This window comes from Hypomesus nipponensis, chromosome 7, assembly GCF_054491055.1.
Source record: "Hypomesus nipponensis isolate SF chromosome 7, ASM5449105v1, whole genome shotgun sequence".
Lineage (NCBI taxonomy): Eukaryota > Metazoa > Chordata > Actinopteri > Osmeriformes > Osmeridae > Hypomesus > Hypomesus nipponensis.
Window position 1 is genome coordinate 6,295,257 of NC_140367.1, and position 18,622 is coordinate 6,313,878.

General features: G+C 46.0%; 2 protein-coding genes across 2 annotated transcripts; both read right to left on the minus strand.

Annotated features, from left to right (window-relative positions):
- Positions 1–2,289: 2,289 nt before the first annotated feature.
- Positions 2,290–3,708, minus strand: ndufa12 (NADH:ubiquinone oxidoreductase subunit A12). The gene is made up of 4 exons (XM_084701603.1): positions 3,554–3,708; positions 3,072–3,154; positions 2,784–2,871; positions 2,290–2,577 (listed from the first exon to the last, which is right to left on the minus strand). Exons 1-4 carry the CDS (start codon positions 3,640–3,642, stop codon positions 2,397–2,399), a joined length of 441 nt encoding a protein of 146 aa, XP_084557729.1. The 5' UTR covers positions 3,643–3,708; the 3' UTR covers positions 2,290–2,396.
- A 2,257-nt stretch (positions 3,709–5,965) lies between these two features.
- On the minus strand, positions 5,966–18,562 carry fgd6 (FYVE, RhoGEF and PH domain containing 6). The gene is given in 22 exon segments (XM_084700971.1): positions 5,966–6,242; positions 6,344–6,492; positions 6,610–6,738; positions 6,844–6,941; positions 7,032–7,134; positions 7,467–7,610; positions 8,036–8,138; positions 8,240–8,319; positions 8,458–8,541; positions 8,652–8,720; positions 8,840–8,911; positions 9,041–9,099; positions 9,183–9,233; positions 9,477–9,564; positions 9,883–10,039; positions 10,190–10,341; positions 11,713–11,743; positions 11,847–11,914; positions 12,675–12,789; positions 14,856–15,297; positions 15,300–17,042; positions 18,298–18,562. Coding segments are annotated over 22 exon segments (3,984 nt in total). The 5' UTR covers positions 18,308–18,562; the 3' UTR covers positions 5,966–6,205.
- Positions 18,563–18,622: the final 60 nt, after the last annotated feature.

Genomic DNA, 18,622 nt, shown 5'->3' on the forward strand with positions numbered 1-18,622 from the left:
GGATGGAGAGAGAGAAAGGGGGGGGAGGGAGTTTAGCGTGGGAATCTGGGCCCCTGGTTAGTGATGCTGGTGTCAAGGAATTCCATCCCCTCCTTATCCGAGCTCAAGCCCCTCAATGGGCACTCTGACAAGACCGTAATTCTGTAACTCCACATAACAGCCGGCTTGCTTGCCACTGTGTCTTCCAGGCTGGGCTGTGCTCCTTCTACCACGCAAACATGCTCTGTTCAGCAGATAGCCTTCCTCTCCCTCTCCCTCTCCCTCTCTCCCTCTCTCTCTCTCTCCCTCTCTCCCTCTCTCTCTCACACGCACACACACACACACATATGGTGGCAACATAAACTGGCACAGGGGTATTTTTACAGCTCAAAGCTCAGGAGACCAAGTCAAAAATACCCCAAATACCAAGAATAAAAAAACATCACACTAACTCTAACCCATGAAACACAGCAAACACTCACAGTTTGGGGAATTCAAACTGACTCGGTGTGTGCTATTTCAGCTCATTTATAAACACAGGAAGACTGGGATGAATAAGATAAGACAGAAGTGAAAAATTCAGAGCACACAAGTCTGGGGACGCAGACAGGGGTGGAGATATCCACTCAAAGTGACAGAGCAGTAGAGGAAGCTAAAAGGGAGATTTGGTGAGGCTTATACCAGCTGACAAGGGGCTTGGCAAGCAGGTGCTGAGGAAAAAGGATTGAGGGAGATAAGGGGGAGGTCAGCTAAGAAGATCCACGAGGAAGGGGGGGAAAGATGTACCTTTTACAAAATGGACCCCTGGCTCCTTTCTGATTCCCAGCTGGCATTACAATCAAGCACAGATGCCACCTCATTATGCACTGCCTCAGCAGGAGAGAAGACACAACACATGCAGACCTCATTGGTGTTTCCAGTTATGTTCATTACCAGAGAATGAGAAAAAGACAGAAAGGGGGGGTGGGTGGATTTTATAGAGTAGATCTATACACGAAAATTATAGACCTGCTTGTTGTTTACAGTTTTGTTCTCTTCTCTACGGCCTTGATTGCACATACTCAACAACACACAGTGTCTCTATCAAAACTTTTCACTACCGTTAAATCATGGTATGCTGTATGCCAGTAAAACTGGAAAAACCTGCCCCCCAAAAATCTCCAGATTAAGGGTCCTTCAGAAGTCTGAAGAGGTACCCTTTCAAGCTAAGTAGAAATATTACCTTTCCATTTTTCCTGGCACTTTGTAATTGTACAGGATATGTATTAATAGATATATAAAACTAATGAGCTGGAACATGGAGAAATATTTGACTGCATTGCGATATACAAAACGTAAATACCAACACTGAAACACAAGATAAACAGTGCCACCTAGAGGGCAGTTGAGTCGACAGAAAAATAATTGAGGATATGGTATTTTCGCCCTAGTGATCGTGAAACAAATGCATAAGAGGGTTTTGTACCGTACATTGACCCCCTCGCCCTCCTCTTCCTCCTCCAAGCTGCTCCCCCGGGAGAAAAGGGACGACAGTCTTCTCATTTAACAACCCCTGGGCCTTGAAGAGACAGAGCAGGCTTCAGTCTCTAGTGATATCTAGGTATGACATGTCCTCCTCTACAGGACTAATGAGCAATAGCTGGATGATAAAGATCCAACATTCAGCTCCTTAATATAAGAAGCTTTAATATGACACAATACTCTGTCCTGGTATATCCACAGTGAACGTCCCTCTCTGTAAATACTCTGCCTCATATTACATGCTACAGGCATCAGCTTAAATACAGTCGTACATATTTGTTCAGGTACAAAATGTCAAACAAGGGGTAAACAAGTACATCAAAGATGCTAAGTTGAGAAACATAAAAAACCATAATACAACACAGTAAGGTAAACTCACCTCTCATTGTGCAGTCCCAGGGTGAGTGCTCAGAGCATATGAACAGAGGCGCTGAGGACCTGAGTCATCCTGTTAGTGGGCATGTGTCTGTATGTGAGTGTAATTGTCCTTTCCCTGGGTATTCACACACCCTGATGTGATGCTCATCTGATGACCAGTCAGCACTGGAGTTACCAGGCACCCCTGTGTGAAATTCTGCAATCTACTCTTAGCTCAGCATAATCCTATTATGCACAGTTACACACAAACCCACACACAGTGAAAGACATAGCGATCCACCAAAGTGAGCATATGAATTTAACAAATGAAATCATGGATCTGTTAAACTCATAACGTTGACTTAAAATCAACGGAAGTTGCAAGTCACCAGAAGCATGCAGCCACATCCAATCAGATCACTCTACAACCACTTATATCTGTATAGAGACTTTATTGAGAGAAAAAAGAGATGTGCTGGACACAGGAAGAAATCAGTCATAATTTACAGGGGGTTAAAGGTCAAATGGGGTCAACAAGTTTACTGGCCCCCAGCCTGGGGAGGAACCCACTCCTCGATCTTCTTGCGGGTAGTGGGGTAGGGCACATACTGCTGAGCTGAGCCGCTCACATTGAACTGGTGAATCTCAGCTAAGAACTTCTTGGGCACGGGGGGGTGTGTGGTGGGGGGATCGTCAGTCATACAGTGCAGCCAGCGATGCCTAGAGAGATAAAGGGGAGGGAGTTTACCTCTGTAGCATACAGAGGTAGAAACTAGAACCTTACTCTAAACAACAGTGCATTAAACACTTTAAACATACAATACTAACTCCATATTCCTATTTCGAACTGGGATTGTGCTAAAACAGTATCTTGCTGTAGCTGTTTATCGGTGGGCATGTCAAACCGTGCCCAGTAACACCCTTACCATTCTGAGGGCACCATGCTACCATCTACCTCCCACATGGTGTTCTTTCCATTCATCTCCGTGGTGTAGACTACCCAGCGGTGTCGTCCTACAGAGGAGAAGAGGAGGTATATCTCATGAAACCGAGTACAATACTGTCACAGAACAAATATTCTGGTTTAGCTACCAAACAGCCATCTAAATAAGCTGGGATATCTGAGATCAGACTCACGCTCACACACAACTACAGAGTGTATTGTATGTCTTTGTATATGGTGCGGGTACTCAAGCTTGTGTCGTCAGTCTTACCAAAGAAGTAACGTGCGTCTTCAAAATACTTGTTTCCATACTTGTCCTCACCAACCAGTGCTCCTGTTTTGACGTCATTTACCCTATTAAGAAAACAAGGGGACACATTTATCACTTTAGGGGAGATAATCAAATACGCATACACATTTTGGTCTTTACCATCTAGCTAGTTATAACAGTGGGTAGCTATCTGGTAACAGCGCTATCTGAGCACCAAGGGGAGAAGTAAACGGGATCTCTTGCATTACCTTACTTTACAAGTTCTTATGCGTTACTGTCTGTAAGTCTAGTTAGCTTAAACAGAATAATGGGAAACTAGTATCTACCTTAGCAAGCAAGTACATGAACGTTTATGCATGATGTCAACTCCATGCTAGCTAGCCACTAGCTAGCTAAAGGTACTACTTGATAACGTGACACGAATATTGATGTCAAGTTGACGACGTGACGGTGCTTAAAACAAAAACATATCATATAATGACCTGAAAAATTGAACTAGTAGCCCACGAAGACCTCCATGACCTCCTATCTGTCCCAAAGCCCTTCGAAAGACCTGTACGTACTCCGCCATATTTACACAGGACTCTAGAGCGGTGGACAGTTCTACATGTAAATACTTCCGACCAGACAGTTTATATTTAGGTTCCTCCCTTTAGTTGCCATGTACCCCACACTGCAAGTACAGGTATGCTCGGTAGGGCTACCAATTTCTTTTTCATGTTTCTTTTGTTATCAGCAATTTGTAAATACTAGCTCTTACTCATGTACAGTACACATTTATAATATAACCGTTTCAAGGTAACTGGAAAAACATATAGGCCAAGGCTACCAAAGACCAACAAAATAATGAACATGTCGTCCTACGTCTAAGACAGAGACTATAAGAAATTGCAAATTCACTCTAATATTCTTTTACTAAAACTGAGGGTTTTATGTTGGGGGCAAAACATGGAAAAACAAGTCTGAATACTGTCACGAGTTTTCCAAAAAATATTCCTCCTATTTAAAAGGAGACTGAGATGGCGGTAAACCCAGCATGAGATTTAGAGCCGCGGGTATGTATTGAGTCATTCAATTATTTTATCTCAGTCGGCACCGAGCGCTTTAATCTCTTGCTATAAATAAGAAAAAGATGGAACAGGAGGAACATTTTACACTCACACACACACACACACACACACACACACACACACACACACACACACACACACACACACACACACACACACACGCACACAACCCCAAGATATTTAAGAAATGCCTACATTAATCTGTACTCTGAAAAAATGACTGTGTTTGCTATGTTAAGTACATGTATTCTCAACCCCTTGATTTCACAACGCATTCAACTGAGACAAGAAGCAAAGAACTTGGAGTTTTATTAAAAACTGTTGCCTGACAGTTACGTAAAAACATTGTATACAGTAGACACTGTAGCTGCAAATGTATGATTAGGATCTATTCTAGAAAAGGGTGAATATTAGCCACTTTAAATTATTTGTAGTTTTATTCTCCATCAGTGTAATAAACTTCATTTCCCAGGCCACAATGGAGTAGTGCAAATTATGGCAACCTGATTAGTACATCTGACTTCTGTCAAATGACACTTAAATACATTATGGGTATTTACATCCTTAATTGACAAAAGCAGGCCAACGTATGCCTGGAACTAAGCCAAGGAGTTAAAGGCACAACATACAGTAACTGTATGATGGTGCAGCATCTTATAATACTTAAGGCATGGATGTAAAATAAACCAATATCTTCATTTGGTTCCTAGTTATCAATTCAAATATGGCCTTTGATGATCATGCATTTTTTCTAAGAAGATCCAAACCATCTCTGCAACAAAAGACTAGAAAACACTTTTTGTAAACAACCTCTTTGCGAAACCATCTAATTTTGCTAATAAAATTAGAGGAAGTACTTGATTAAAATATTTAAAGACTGCCACAACAATATATTTTGTTACATTTACAAAAAAAGTAAAGTGAGGCAACCTGTGCTTTTACAAATGTCATGGCAAATATATGTAATGCATATGATAACAAAATTATGGACAATGAAAAATGTACAAAACTATAAATATTAACCCTGACAAGAAAGATAAATGTTACACTCCCAATTTTGATAAGACCACTTTGGTGGTGATTGTCTAAAATATCTTTAAACACTTAATGGCATGTAGTTAAAATCTACATTAATGGGATTTCCAGTTTTCTCCAGTATACCATTTTATACATATGTTAATTGTATTGCAAGACTATAACAGAGGCACTTTATAAACAGAATCTCAGATAGACACTTATTCCTTTCGCTTTTTTTTAAACAAACATAATACCCATATTCTGTCTCAAATTGTTTCACAGTTGAATCCAATCCCTATCAATACATCAAAGCCTTATCATAATTCCCCATTAAAGGATGCCACTGATGTCATTGTCCATGTTATTTCAGTCTATTTCCTCAGTTAAGCGTATGTTATAAAAAGGTGCTCATTTAAAAGTGGATGGATCCTGTGTTCTCATTTGGATTCTTGACAAAAACTACGTTGATAACGTGCACCATATTAAGTTTCAAAACAAAGAAAAAACAAATTTCTTCTTTAAAACCCAGTCATAACTATCCTCAAAGTCATTCAAGGATTTAAAGTGGCAGTAGGAACCTGACTAAAGGTAGCACACCGCCCTCCAACAATAAACCCATGACACTTTCGCACACACACTTCTGGACTTGAACTTTGACCCACAGCTGTGACGCATCACTACCACTTGCCTAGAGCTGAAGCTCCAGCAGCTTGAGAACACCCATTAGCTCTCAGCATGGCTTGACCACTTGTTTGTCAGGGCGGCTCTTGGAAGAAATGTAAATAATAATGCTGACACGACAATGCCCTGTTTTTAAAAAACAAATTGATCATGATAAAAATACTAATACAGTGCTGCCTGCTATGGGCACCACTGACGGTGGCAGTTCCTGGCAGGACGGTGGGGACATCTGGAGTGACTCCACCCAGGGTATGGTGAGAGCTTCCTGAGCTGGTGACCCCTGACCTGTGGTAAGGGTAGATTGTTGATTGAACTGGCTCCAGGTGTTGGGCAGGAGTTGACTGGTACTGATCCAAGATGGCTGTGCTACAGAATCATGGCCTCCTGAAAAGCCTCTATCCACCTGAGAAAAACAACATCATCTTAAAATCCTCTGCAACTGGGAATGAAAACCTACAGTAGCTGGCACATCATTCCCTTCCCCTTGGAAAGTTCCCCCTTTACCTCTGTGCTGTGGGGATATCGTCAGCCTTGAAGATGTAAAACAGGGTGTTTTTATGGTACAATTTAAACTGCAACTTCTGGAAGGGTCCACACTTTTCCTCCCGTAGGAAGAAGCCCAGTAATGGCTGGCTCTCCAGGGCAGCAACATCCTGGCAAAGGTCGGATAAATAAACCCACTTGAATTACATTAGGCCTGTAGAGAGCTATGTAATCGCCAAAAGAAAAACCCAAACCAATATGTGTGCCTGCACTGCAGACAGTGTTACCTCGCTGGCAGCGTAGGTGTATAGGACTTTGTTTTTGATGACAAACCACAGCCTCTTCCACTGCTTCTTGTTGCTCTTAGACCTCTGTAGGTAGCCACTCATAGAGGAGTTCTCTGTGTTTGCAGAGACCTACACGGAGGGTGAGAGGAAGACATTCAAATGGCGCTTAGGCTCTTGAGATCATCTTCTACATGCCGAGATGACACTTTGTTAATGTTGGAATAATATGTGCACCTCTTTGAGTGCAGCTGGGATCTTCTTCTGTTTCCTGGAGAAAGAGAACGCTGCAGACTTCCCACTGGGCGACACGGCTGCTGACGCACAGCGGTCGCCTGCAAAACAACAACATTATTTTTAACCACTGTGAATGTTAGAAGGGCAATTATTATCCTAATATGTATACAATAGTCCCACGGGCTTACTGTTCTCCTGCAGTTTGGCGAAACAGTGGTCACATACACGTGCAGGCTGATTCTTCAAGTACTCTAGATAGTATTTATTTGAGGAACATGTCTGGCACACAACCTGCAACACACACAGAAACACACAGTGGTATAAGACTACCCAACAGTATACACAGAAACACACAGTGGTATAAGACTACCCAACAGTATACACAGAAACACACAGTGGTATAAGACTACCCAACAGTATACACAGAAACACACAGTGGTATAAGACTACCCAACAGTATACACAGAAACACACAGTGGTATAAGACTACCCAACAGTATACACAGAAACACACAGTGGTATAAGACTACCCAACAGTACACACAGAAACACACAGTGGTATAAGACTACCCAACAGTACACACAGACAGACACAGTGACTTGTTGAGCGTGTGCAGTGGTACCTTCCCACAGGCACGGCAGTGGTGTCGTCTCCAGGTGAGGGTGAACTCGCAGGTGCAGATCATACACATGGTGGCTCTCAGGTCTGGGATCCAGATAGGAGCCTTGGAGCCCAGTGGAGCCCCGCTATCCAGCACACCATCAGACTACCGGGAGGGGGGTGACATATACAGGGAGAGACAGAGGTTACCTATATACTACTCTGGGCAAAATAAAGAGACCCCTCCAATTTTTTTTTACATCAGCATCTCTACATGTAGGACAGCCATTCCTTTCCGGTGTCTGTTGTATTTCAATACAGGCAAACCTCATGCTACATAGTGAGCATTAGATTGCTTCCATCCTTGACATTTGAAAGATGTCAGTTCAGAAGAACAAGGTCAAGCAGCAGACATGGGGGACCCCAAAGCTTTAGACAGGCAGGTAGCCCAAAGCCTCTCTCCTCTGACCGGGAGGGCCACCTACTCATTCAAATATCAGTCCACAACCGTAGGATGACAGCGGCAGTTGGGTGTGAAGTGCACAGCGAGTCGGGTTAGCTTCTCCTCCCCACATGGGATAGGACCCTTACCTCCTCCTGACTGCGGCTGGATGTGAATGTTATCTTTTTCTTGGTGTAGTCGTCTATCGCCTTGGCAATAGCCTCCAGCCACTCATCCCTTTCTGTAGCTGAGCTGTTGGTCCACACAACGATACACACAACAGTATGACTCAATGAGAGCTTATGACTTTTGGTGCTTCGTTCTTTGAGCATTCGTTGCTGGCCGGTGCTCACCTGGCGGAGAGGATGAAGGAGCGTTCAACACTCTCGATGTTCAGCTCGTTCTGATACGCCTCCTGACTGGGCTTGCTGACCTGGGGAACACGCGACACCAACCCACCAACCACCAAGGTCAGGCATACAGGTCAGACATGGCTGCTCTCCTCCACACAGTTCACATGGAGACAGCCCTGTGTGCTGTGTGTGCTGTGTGTGCTGTGTGCTGTACTCACCTTCATGCCTGCTAGAGACAGCATGCTGTTGAGTTTGTACTGGCCAGACTGGACTGGAGTGGTGTACAGCATGGCATCATTAAACTGGGTGAGACACACATCCACAGAATGTTAACAATCATACACATGGTCACAATCTAACTTCCTGCATCAATTATCAAAGCCTCCAGTATCCCAGGGTACTCTGCACTTACCAGGAAGAACATCCGAGGCTGCATGATCTTTCTAGACAGCTTCATCAGAGTGCCCTCCTTCAGGAACACCTGGGGGAGGAAGTGACATCAACAGTACGTTCAGTTTTCAAACATCCTTCTAAGTCAACGTTGACTGACAACATGGATGTCAGGCCACCTGTGTGCATCAGGATTGAGAGGTCACTCACCCTGCCAGGCTGCACAATTTCATGATGACCATTCAGACTATACTGGATTTGCATCAGCTTTTGAAAATTATCCTGAAAAGACAAAGACAACAAAGGCTGTTGGAGATGGATTCAGATCCTTTTCAACCTTGAAACGTTTTTGTAAAGTTTGAGTTATGTCAGTCAGAGGAAAGATGGTCCAACACACATCTGTGTTCTTACCCCTTGTTTCATGATGTCGTTAGCATGGTTGGCCACTTCCTTCACGATACCCAAAGCAGCTGTGTGGACGACAGAGACATGGGATGAAGGTCAGGCTGTTTGCAGTGGTACATACAGGCTGAGGGAGGAATTGCTCTTTTACCTTGTGTGTCTTTATAATCAGAGGAGTCCTCAGGTAGGTTCTTCAGGTAATCTGGGGAGGGTCCAAAAGACAACACATCCATGGATCATTTTCCATATGGTGCAGTGGCTAGGCAGCCAAATGACACAATCCACATGTGAATGGAAGCTGCAGTTTGCTGCTATGTCCACTAGGTGCCAGTATGGGATCATTGCAGTTGCTGGAACAAACAAAGCCTTCTGGAGGAAGTACTGAGCTTGGATATTCTGTCTGTCAACCGACAGAGGTATGACTTAACACTCATTAAGCATGTACCTGTCAGTAGCAGCTGGTACTGGGGAATTCTCTGAACTGGTTTGAGCAGGTAGTGTTTCAGGGCTAGACTGGCACATCGGGGACTTATCTGAGACAGAAAACAGAGAGTGGTCACAAACAGAGCGGTCACACACAACTACACTTATTCATGTCTATATACACACACACACACACACACACACACATAAGCATACTGAGCAGCACTCTGCGATGCTTGTTTATATCTTGCCCAACTCAATCACTCAACAATCAACATTTGGAGAGGTACTTCCTATGAAATGACCAAACACACTCTCCATTTTCTCTTTCTAAACAAACAAACACAAACAAATGTGTTTGTTTCTCTTGCTGTATTCCCCCTCTTCCGTTTACACACACACAAACACACAGACAATGTTTAAGATACCTCAAATTCTCGAACGACTGCAGCAAAGCTAGCGTTTTTCCTGGACTGTTCGTCCAGAAGGGCGACATTGTTGTCAAATTGGCGGATGTAGGTGGAGTACATCTTCAAGTAAGGCCCCTTCTGGACAAAGATGTCTGCCAGTCTCTGGTGATCTGACCTACACAGAGGACAGCCAAAGGAAAACAAGGTCAAGAGAAAATATCAGTGGTTTTGACGAGGCTCTGCAAACCCATATGTACATACAGGAGTGAAATCTTAAGAAGTTACTGATGGTAAAAAGTGTGTGTGTGTGTGTGTGTGTGTGTACCAGTGAGCCACTCTCTCCTCCAGCTCCCGGAGCAGGTCTCTGTTGAGCTGGTAGAGCTGAGGCAGGTAGTACAGGATCTGGTTGAGAATACGCTCCTCAACAACCGGCTTCCCATTCTGACGTGTCGCCTTGGCAACTGCGTCCCGGAAATCCTGAAGAGAGGCAATAGGTCAATGCTGATAAATCTAGGGGGTATAGTGACACACACACACGCACGCACACACGGACACACACACACAAAAAGCCGCTGGAGGTTATGAATAACAACATCCAGCAGTGTAGGACCACCTGGTTATCACCTCATAAACATGCCCCTCCCTCTGTAACTCTGACACACATAAACAGTGCTGAGTCAGCGCTGCCCGGCACGCCAACACACACATCCACCTGGAAGGAAGTGGTCAGACAGGACACCTTCCAAATGTCCCAGCAAACACACACTCACCCACACCCACAGTCAGGGCTGAGCACACACACACACACACACACACACACACACACAAACACACACACAGTAAATCCTTTCTGTCTCAGGCAGCAGACATCTGAAAAGTATAAAAGGGGGACAGAAACACAAGCGACATGACTCCAACTTCTCTCCCCCCTTGTTTTGTTTTTTAAATCTCTCTCAGCCCATTTAGTTTCCCTGGTGGTTCTGCTGCCTTATCGACCACATCAGATCTGGAAACACAGGAGTACAACATTCAATAAAAACTCAACCTATAAGGTATCGGGGTGAAGGAACACAAACCCTCACACCACAAACACACACACACACAGAGGATTATCTGAGGCATTTGTAAGTCTGGGGGTCCACTCGTTCTGCCCAGGAAGCAGCTGCTGTGGTCAGGGCCAGCTATGGAGACTAAAGAATGTGATTTGACCTCTTTCTTTAAAAGTCTTCCTCTCCCTCCCCCTCTCCTGCAGACTCCAATTGAAAAGTAATCCAACTGCGGGTTCACTCAACCCTCACATAGCCTCACATAGACACACAGACACTTGACCCTGTGCGTGTGTGCTGGTTAAAGTCAAACAAGGTTTCAAGGTGCCACTCGGTTCTAGTCTATTCTGCCAAACCTTCTGCAGGTTGAACAAAGAAAATCTTGCCGTTATCAGTGTAGAACATGAACAATGCTGAACCAAAGCTTAATGATATTAGTCTTAAAATATACAAAACACTAAACGGAAGGTATTCCTTACAGCCAAATGGCTAGTATTGGAGTAGTTAAGGAGATCCAATGTATTTACATGATCACCACCCTGACACACAGATCAACAGAGGGACCAGAACCCCTCTCAACCTCTCTGACAGTGTGGAGGCAGTGTGGCCCAGCACACACCTGCCACCCTGCCCTGAGAAGGTGTTCCCGGCCCCCTGACCTCCTTCCTCCCTTCCAACCCTGCAGAGTCCACAGCAGGGCGGAGCCCATGAACGACGACAGCAGAAACACAGGGGGAAGGAGAGAGGCTGCCAACAAACTGCCGACTGAAATGGTCGATCAAGAAGGATTTCAAGTACTTACTATGTGAAGTAGCTTCAGGACATCCACAAACCTGTAGAGGGGAGAATGTGTGATCAACAGGAAAAAAGGGATTCGTGTTTTGACCATGTAGGAAGTGTGTGTATGTGTGTTGTGTGTGTGTGTATAACACTCACACTTTCTCCGAGCTCATGATCTCCTGGGCTATGTGAACAACCTTCCTCCTCTTCACCTCATCCTCCTGCTGTACAGAACACACAGACAAGACAGTCAGCCACAGCCGCCAGACAATGTTGTCTGGACAAAGACAACGTCTCACTTACATTGTCACTGAAGCCAACCATGCTGGCCTCCTGCTGTGCTGTCTAATCTTCAAAGGTTCTGAACGGGCGACCAAGTCATTTGTCTTTGTGTTCCAAAGCTGGGCTGTAATATTGCTCCTCTCCCTCTCTCACTGTAGTTAAGTGTTCACCTCTTCTCCTGTCTCTGATTGTGAGAGCTATAGTGTGGCAGAGGGCGGTCTCTCTAGGGTCTTAATTTGGACAGTGGCATTGCCCCTGTTTGACTGAAAGGGCCTCCTGCTCCTAATTGTGTGCGCGCGCGTGTGTGTGTGTCGTGTTTGGCACAGACACAATCTTTAAGAGTATCACAGATAGGAGGGCCAGACAGGACAAAGACATTTTAAGCGTTGTTCCTGACCCCTGAGCCCTCCCTGTCTACTCCACCCCATCCTCCACCACAGCAACATCCAATCTGCTCCCTCCAGTCCCTATCAGACAGAGTGATGACTCCATCCCTGGCAGGGTGTGACATAACCCCTGCCCTCCACCTCCCCCCCTCCCTGTCGTGTAGGCTTGACACTAGCCCTTCACCCATAATGTTTGGTGCCAGCTGTGAGCGAATAATGTGGGTCTCTAAAGCTAAATCAACTCTGCTCTGCAGCTGAAAAACATGACAGCATGGTTTTTCAGCGTGTGTGTGTGTGTGTACGAAGAGAGTGTTACCTGTTTATCTTCCAATGGGTCCAGGTGTTCTTTGCTGGAGGTGGAGCTGTTGTCATCCTCGTCGGAGCTGTGGCCTTCCTCCTCTGACTGCGGGCCGTCCTGCCTCAGCCAGGCCCTGACAAACAGGAAGCCTCAGTCACCACACTGGAACTGTCCGCATGGAAACCAACTCCAGAGTTCACCCACACATGAAAATACACTGACAATAGTGTATGTTTACACAGACAGACAGACAGACAGACACACGCACAAATACATTCAGGAGAAAGTCAGGAGCCAGGAGGACTCCATATCACTCTTGTCTGTTGGCACCAACCATTCCTGCACAGACCTCATACCCAACAACATTGTCTGCCACACTAGTGCAGGTAACTACATGTGTGCTGGTGTGTCACTGATGTTTTTATTTATGCTTCACTGGGTCTTGATAGGAATTCAACAATCTCCGGAAGATGTTGTCAAGACAACAAACTGCTTTCTAATCTGAAGGCAGTTTTGCAGCACTGTCAATGTCTGTGTTTAGGTCTCTTCTCTCTGAGCCCCCTTATCTTAACAGACTACTGATCATTCTCTTCCTCCCTTCCTCTCACTTGCTTTCTCTTTACCAGGGCTCAACAGCACTTTATCTTTTCTTGATCCGTCTCTGCCCCGTCTCTCATTCTCAACCCCCCCCATTCCCTTCTCTTTCACTTTGTCCTCCGTCTCAATATCTTTCTTCCTCTTCCTCTCCCTCTCTCTCCCGTCTCTCTCTCAATAGACAGGCATTCCTGGACACTGGGTCAGGCACAGAGACCCACTTGTTTACTGCCTGAAGCTAGTTACATAAACCAAACAGGCTAAGATGCCTGGGAAACACTTCAGATTCACACAAGCACACACACATTTGGGTCACTTTTAAACAGCGAAAAACACGCACACTCACACACAGCAAAAATAAATGCAAGAAAATGTTTTAAGTAACGAACAAGGGTGGCTAGATACCCCCTAGATTCATGGACACAGACAATTATTCCATGGACATTCTTTGTCCATCCCACCACCCAGACACACACACCTCCACCTAGCCTATGGACGGACTAGGCTAGTTCACCTTGACCTCACTGCTCCCATGTGCCTCGGCAGACACACACCCAGTGGAAACGGGAAACTTGTGATCCATTATGAAAACAGATACACCCAGAATACTTGAGTGGGCAATGTGATTAGGTTAGGGGGAGTTTGGAGGCCTGACTCTTGTTAGCAACTATTCCAGACACTTGCCCTCCTGTGCCTGTAGCCTGTAGGACGAGCTGTCTCTCTCATTGCCTTTAGACTATGAATGCTAATGCGTGAACTACAATTGAAAGTAGGCTTAGTTGTTTAAAATTCAAGAGACAGAGGGAGGGAGAGAGCGAGAGTGATGAGGGAAAAGAGAAAGCGAGTGATTAAAAGGGAGGGAGGGAGGGAGGAAGGAGAGCCTAGTGGTTGGCTGAGGTTTATTTTCCCTGTTCAGAGTGCTGTGCGGCGTTTCTGCGATTCTCAGACATTTCCTGCCCTGGCCACTGAAAATAACCCACAGGAAAACAGCCCAACCTGCTACACATCAATGCTCTATTCAAAGCCTGGGCCTCTAGCAAGAAGGCTAACTTTCACATTCATATTATTCAACCTGCTAATGCTATTTACAGCCTTGTTCAGTTCATGTACTACGCCGTACACTTGTACTGCACATGTTTTCTAACAATGTAATTACTAGCTTAGATAATACTGTGTTATTAACATAACATGTAATAGCGGGGCCCAGTCTTTGTTATTGACCCTACACTCAAAAACAGCCTCAGGCCTTACCATTGGAACCAGACACATTCCCTCATCTTTCCTATTTCTCCCCCGGGAACACAACTTTTGTTTGTCACCATGCTGAAGCAACAATAAGTAGTTATAGCATGACTGAGTTATTTGCTTTAGGCAACAAACGATCAGAGGGCGCCCATGAACTCAATGCCTCTTGATACTTGAGTCATGACTCTAACAGACACAATGGCACAGGGAAACAAACTCCCAGACTGCAGAAACCTGACCCTAGTACTTTCAGTAAGTGTGTGTGATGAGGATAATACCCACACATGAAGTTCCACACAAAGAAATGCATTCATAAACACACAGACATCAACATACACTCACAGGCAAACCATAGAGTACCTCTCATAATCACTGCCCTGCGATCTCTCATAGTTGCCAGGGCTTTCATAGGGATCTTGCACTTCGTAGACGTCGGTGTGTGTGTCTAGGTCATCCAAACTGTGTTTCCAGCCCAGCCGTGCGCTGTGGAAAGGAAGATTCATGTACTCCGGTATCTCCTCATACAAAGGAACGTTCTCGTACTCCACTGAGCCTTCTCCTACATCCCCACTCCCGTTTGGCACCCCCATGCTGCCATTAGGCTGCTCCAGAGTGTTCTCCCCCCTATCTGGCTCTGCGCTGGTACAGTCCAGAGACTGCCCCCCTCTAACCAGAAGCTTTGGTAGCATCTTGACAGACAGTGGGAGCTCTAGGAGCTTCCGGAAGGAGAGGCTCCTCTTCTGGCCATCTGTGCGAGCCAGGTCAGCTGCGGAGAAGGACTGTGCCCTCTGCTTCCCCCCAGCGGCACTCGAGCCTGGGGGGGCACACTGCTCCTGCTGGACACCTGTCTGCTGAAGAAGGTCACACTGGGCCGGGGGAAGCGCCAGCCTGCCTTCTCCTGGGGGGGTGCAGGGAGTTCCCTCATGGGGGTGTTGGCATGTGGAGGGGCTGGGGGGCAGATGGACAGGAGGGCCGGTGCGGGCAAGCTGTGTCTCTGAGGCTTCCTGGGCGGGGCCCTGGGGGAGCTCTCCTCCATGGAGCTGGCTTTCCGTGCTGTGGCAAGAGGCGGGTTGCAGCTGAGCTTGATCTGTTTGGGTAGACTGCGTGTGATGGGGTAACGCTCAAAGTCGCCATACCCATCCTCTTCCTCTTTGTTTTTCTCCTCTTCTACATCTCCTTTCCCCTCAGGGGTCAGTGCAGAAGGCTCCTGTTGAGAGAGCAGGTCCAGAGAGTGGGAGGTGTTCCTGTTGAGGCCAGGGGGCGAGTATGACACTCTGTGGAGGCGTGGGGAGAGGGACGTTTGTCGAGGCGGGGGCATAGGTGCATCAGGTTCCTCCACGTCCTGAATGGGTGGAGAGTCTTCAGACAGCTCATCTGTGAGTTCAACACCTACAACGCTGAGGACCATACCCTCGCTCCCCTCAGTGTCCCCAGCCTCACTCACCTGCATGCCCTCCTCTGCTGCCGAATCCTGGGTGCTGCCCTCCAGGCCAACCTGCCTCACCAGGGCGAGCTTCCTAGGTTTGCGTGGCAGAGGCACCGGTAGGGGCTTACTGGGGGCTGCAGGGAGATACTGGCTGGGTGGCAACCTTGGAGCCTGAGCCCTGCTGTGTATATGGGGAGGAGGACTGTCGGGCTGTCTGTCAGCCTCAGGAGAGGGGGTAGACAGGGAAGGCTGCTGAGGAGGAGGGGGGAGAGTAGGGGAAGCAGGCCGAGGAGCAGAGCAGAGAGCTGGGGAGACAACATCCATCTTATTGGTGTCAATACTGTCTGTGTTACAGGTGTCTATGTCAGTGTGTTCTTTAGGAGCCTCAGAGTGTGTCTCGGTATCTGGCCCCTCTGGAGAAGCATGTAAGTGGTCAACTGAGCCAGACTGACCCCTCAGAACGTCCTGTTCTCCCTGTGCTCGTTGCTCACTCCTCTGTCCCTCTGTTGTCGCCTGAACTTTCTCTAGGTTCCTGTGCCTCTCAGGCCTCTGAGGTTTGTCCTTGTGCTTGGGGTTGTTGATCACCCCTCCACCCATCTGTCCCCCTACGGTCTCTTCCCCATTGTCTGTGTTGACTTGCTGTCTGGTCACCAGCGTTCTGGAACCTTCTGTGGAGTTTCCATTCTGACACAGGCTGTGGACATCACTTCTGATCTCCGTGGCATTTTCACTTCCATGCCCTAGTCGTTGGCACAGCAAGCATTTCTGAAGCCCACAGGAACAAATCGGAATGATGTAGTCTGAGTGGCAACGGCTGGGCTCCACTATCCCGTTTTTGGAATTGAGGAGGGAGAGGTTATCCTCTTCAGCCCCACATTGTTCCTGAGTAGAGATGTTGGGCACACTGAGTTTGGGAAGGGCAACTGAGGGAGCAGGGTTTTTAGGAAGGCATGGTTTTGGTGCCACGACAGGTTTAGCTCTCTTCAGTGCGGCAGGAGAGGGCTGGGATAGGACGGAGGACTGTGAGAGGGGCAGGTCGGGTTTGGGGGGGATGGGAGGAGGTGATGGTTTGGTAGAGGGTGTGAGTTTGGGTTTAGGAGCCACTGGTGGCTTCTTCACACCTGCAGAGAGGAAGAGGGGAACACGTTAGACAATAGAGGGATGGTGTCTGCATTCTGCTGCAGACATCTCGAGGCAAAATGTATGATCTCTTCAATCCTCATTTACACTGAACAACATAATGAGTCAAGACAAGCGTATGTGTAATGATTACTGTGTTATAATGCTCTCTAGCACATAGCTGCTTAGGGGGTCTGAGGGCAAGGATTGAAGTGTCAATATTAGAGCATCTGTGGTAATGAGGTTTCTTTGGTGCTTCTTGTTTTCTTCCCAACAGAAAAACGTTGATGCTTTATACTGTGATATGTGAATGAATGTCACTGCATCCTTGCAGAGTAATGTCTTTGATCATTTAAACTGGTTCCATAATTAAAGGAAGATGTGTCCATGTGACTTCTATTGAACGAGATTCTAAAATAAATAGTACGTTATTAAGTACGTCTGACACACGTTCTCTGACAGAGACCCATGAAGTTGAGTCGGTTCTTGGCTTGTTTATTTTCGACAGAGGAAATGTGGTTTCAGCTCCATTGGCAATTTTCCAATTTCAATTGTGTGTTCTTTCCTCGTGCTTCCTTCTTGTTCAATGTATCGCATGGATTAATGTACAGGTTTCTCGAATAAGGACCAGTGTGTGTGTGTGTGTGTGTGTGTGTGTGTGTGTGTGTGTGTGTGTGTGTGTGTGTGTGTTGCTGTTTCAGGCCTGATCAGAAAGACTCGAAAATAAATCCTAGCTAGGCAACACCACGAGAAGCGGAGTCATTGAGCGGATGACCTTACCTACAGCCACTCATGGAAAAAATCTGTAAAAAGTATGTGCCATATAACACGACTTTTAGCCAAACAGAGTTGTACACATTCCGCAATAAAAAACATTCTCACATCGTATAACATGCCATGTTCGATTAGTAAATTAGCTTGCTACGATTTCACCAAGATAACGTTTCTTGCCCATCAGTGGAACCGCAGCACAGATGTTTTCACACAAAGAGCTGAACTCCCTCTGAGAACAGATTTGGCCATATGCTGCAACTTGCATTCATTTTCTTTCTGCAACCACGGCTAAATAAAATCGAAAAGAAGGTCTTGCTTAGCTACGAATCATAAAAGCTATAATTAGGAAACTAATTACAACGCATAGCAAAAATAGACTTTACTTTGTTATATTATGTATTTTCAATGAACTTAACAATACACACGATATTTGCCTAGTCGATAAAATGCAACAACGTTTCTCAATCCATCCAGGAAACAAACCTGAGCTCATGACTCCCGACTTGGTCCTTTCTCCATGAGTTAAATTCCTACTTTCAATGGAATGGCATGGAATTTAAAAAGTCGTCTATACAATACACCATTGTCGGCTTCAAATACCAGCGCGTATATCGGGTAAAATCCATGTGATCGTTCGTTGATGCAGCGACTGGTGCGTCTTTAAACTAACTCCTCATGATTTTTATTCCATTTTTCCCGAAGTTTTCTCAACGGTGCTGTTTCCTCTTCTGGCTCCTGGTTTAGGACGGTGAACTTTCTGTGCTCAGCCACTAGAGGCAACTATGAGAAATGTGTCTCAGCACAAACA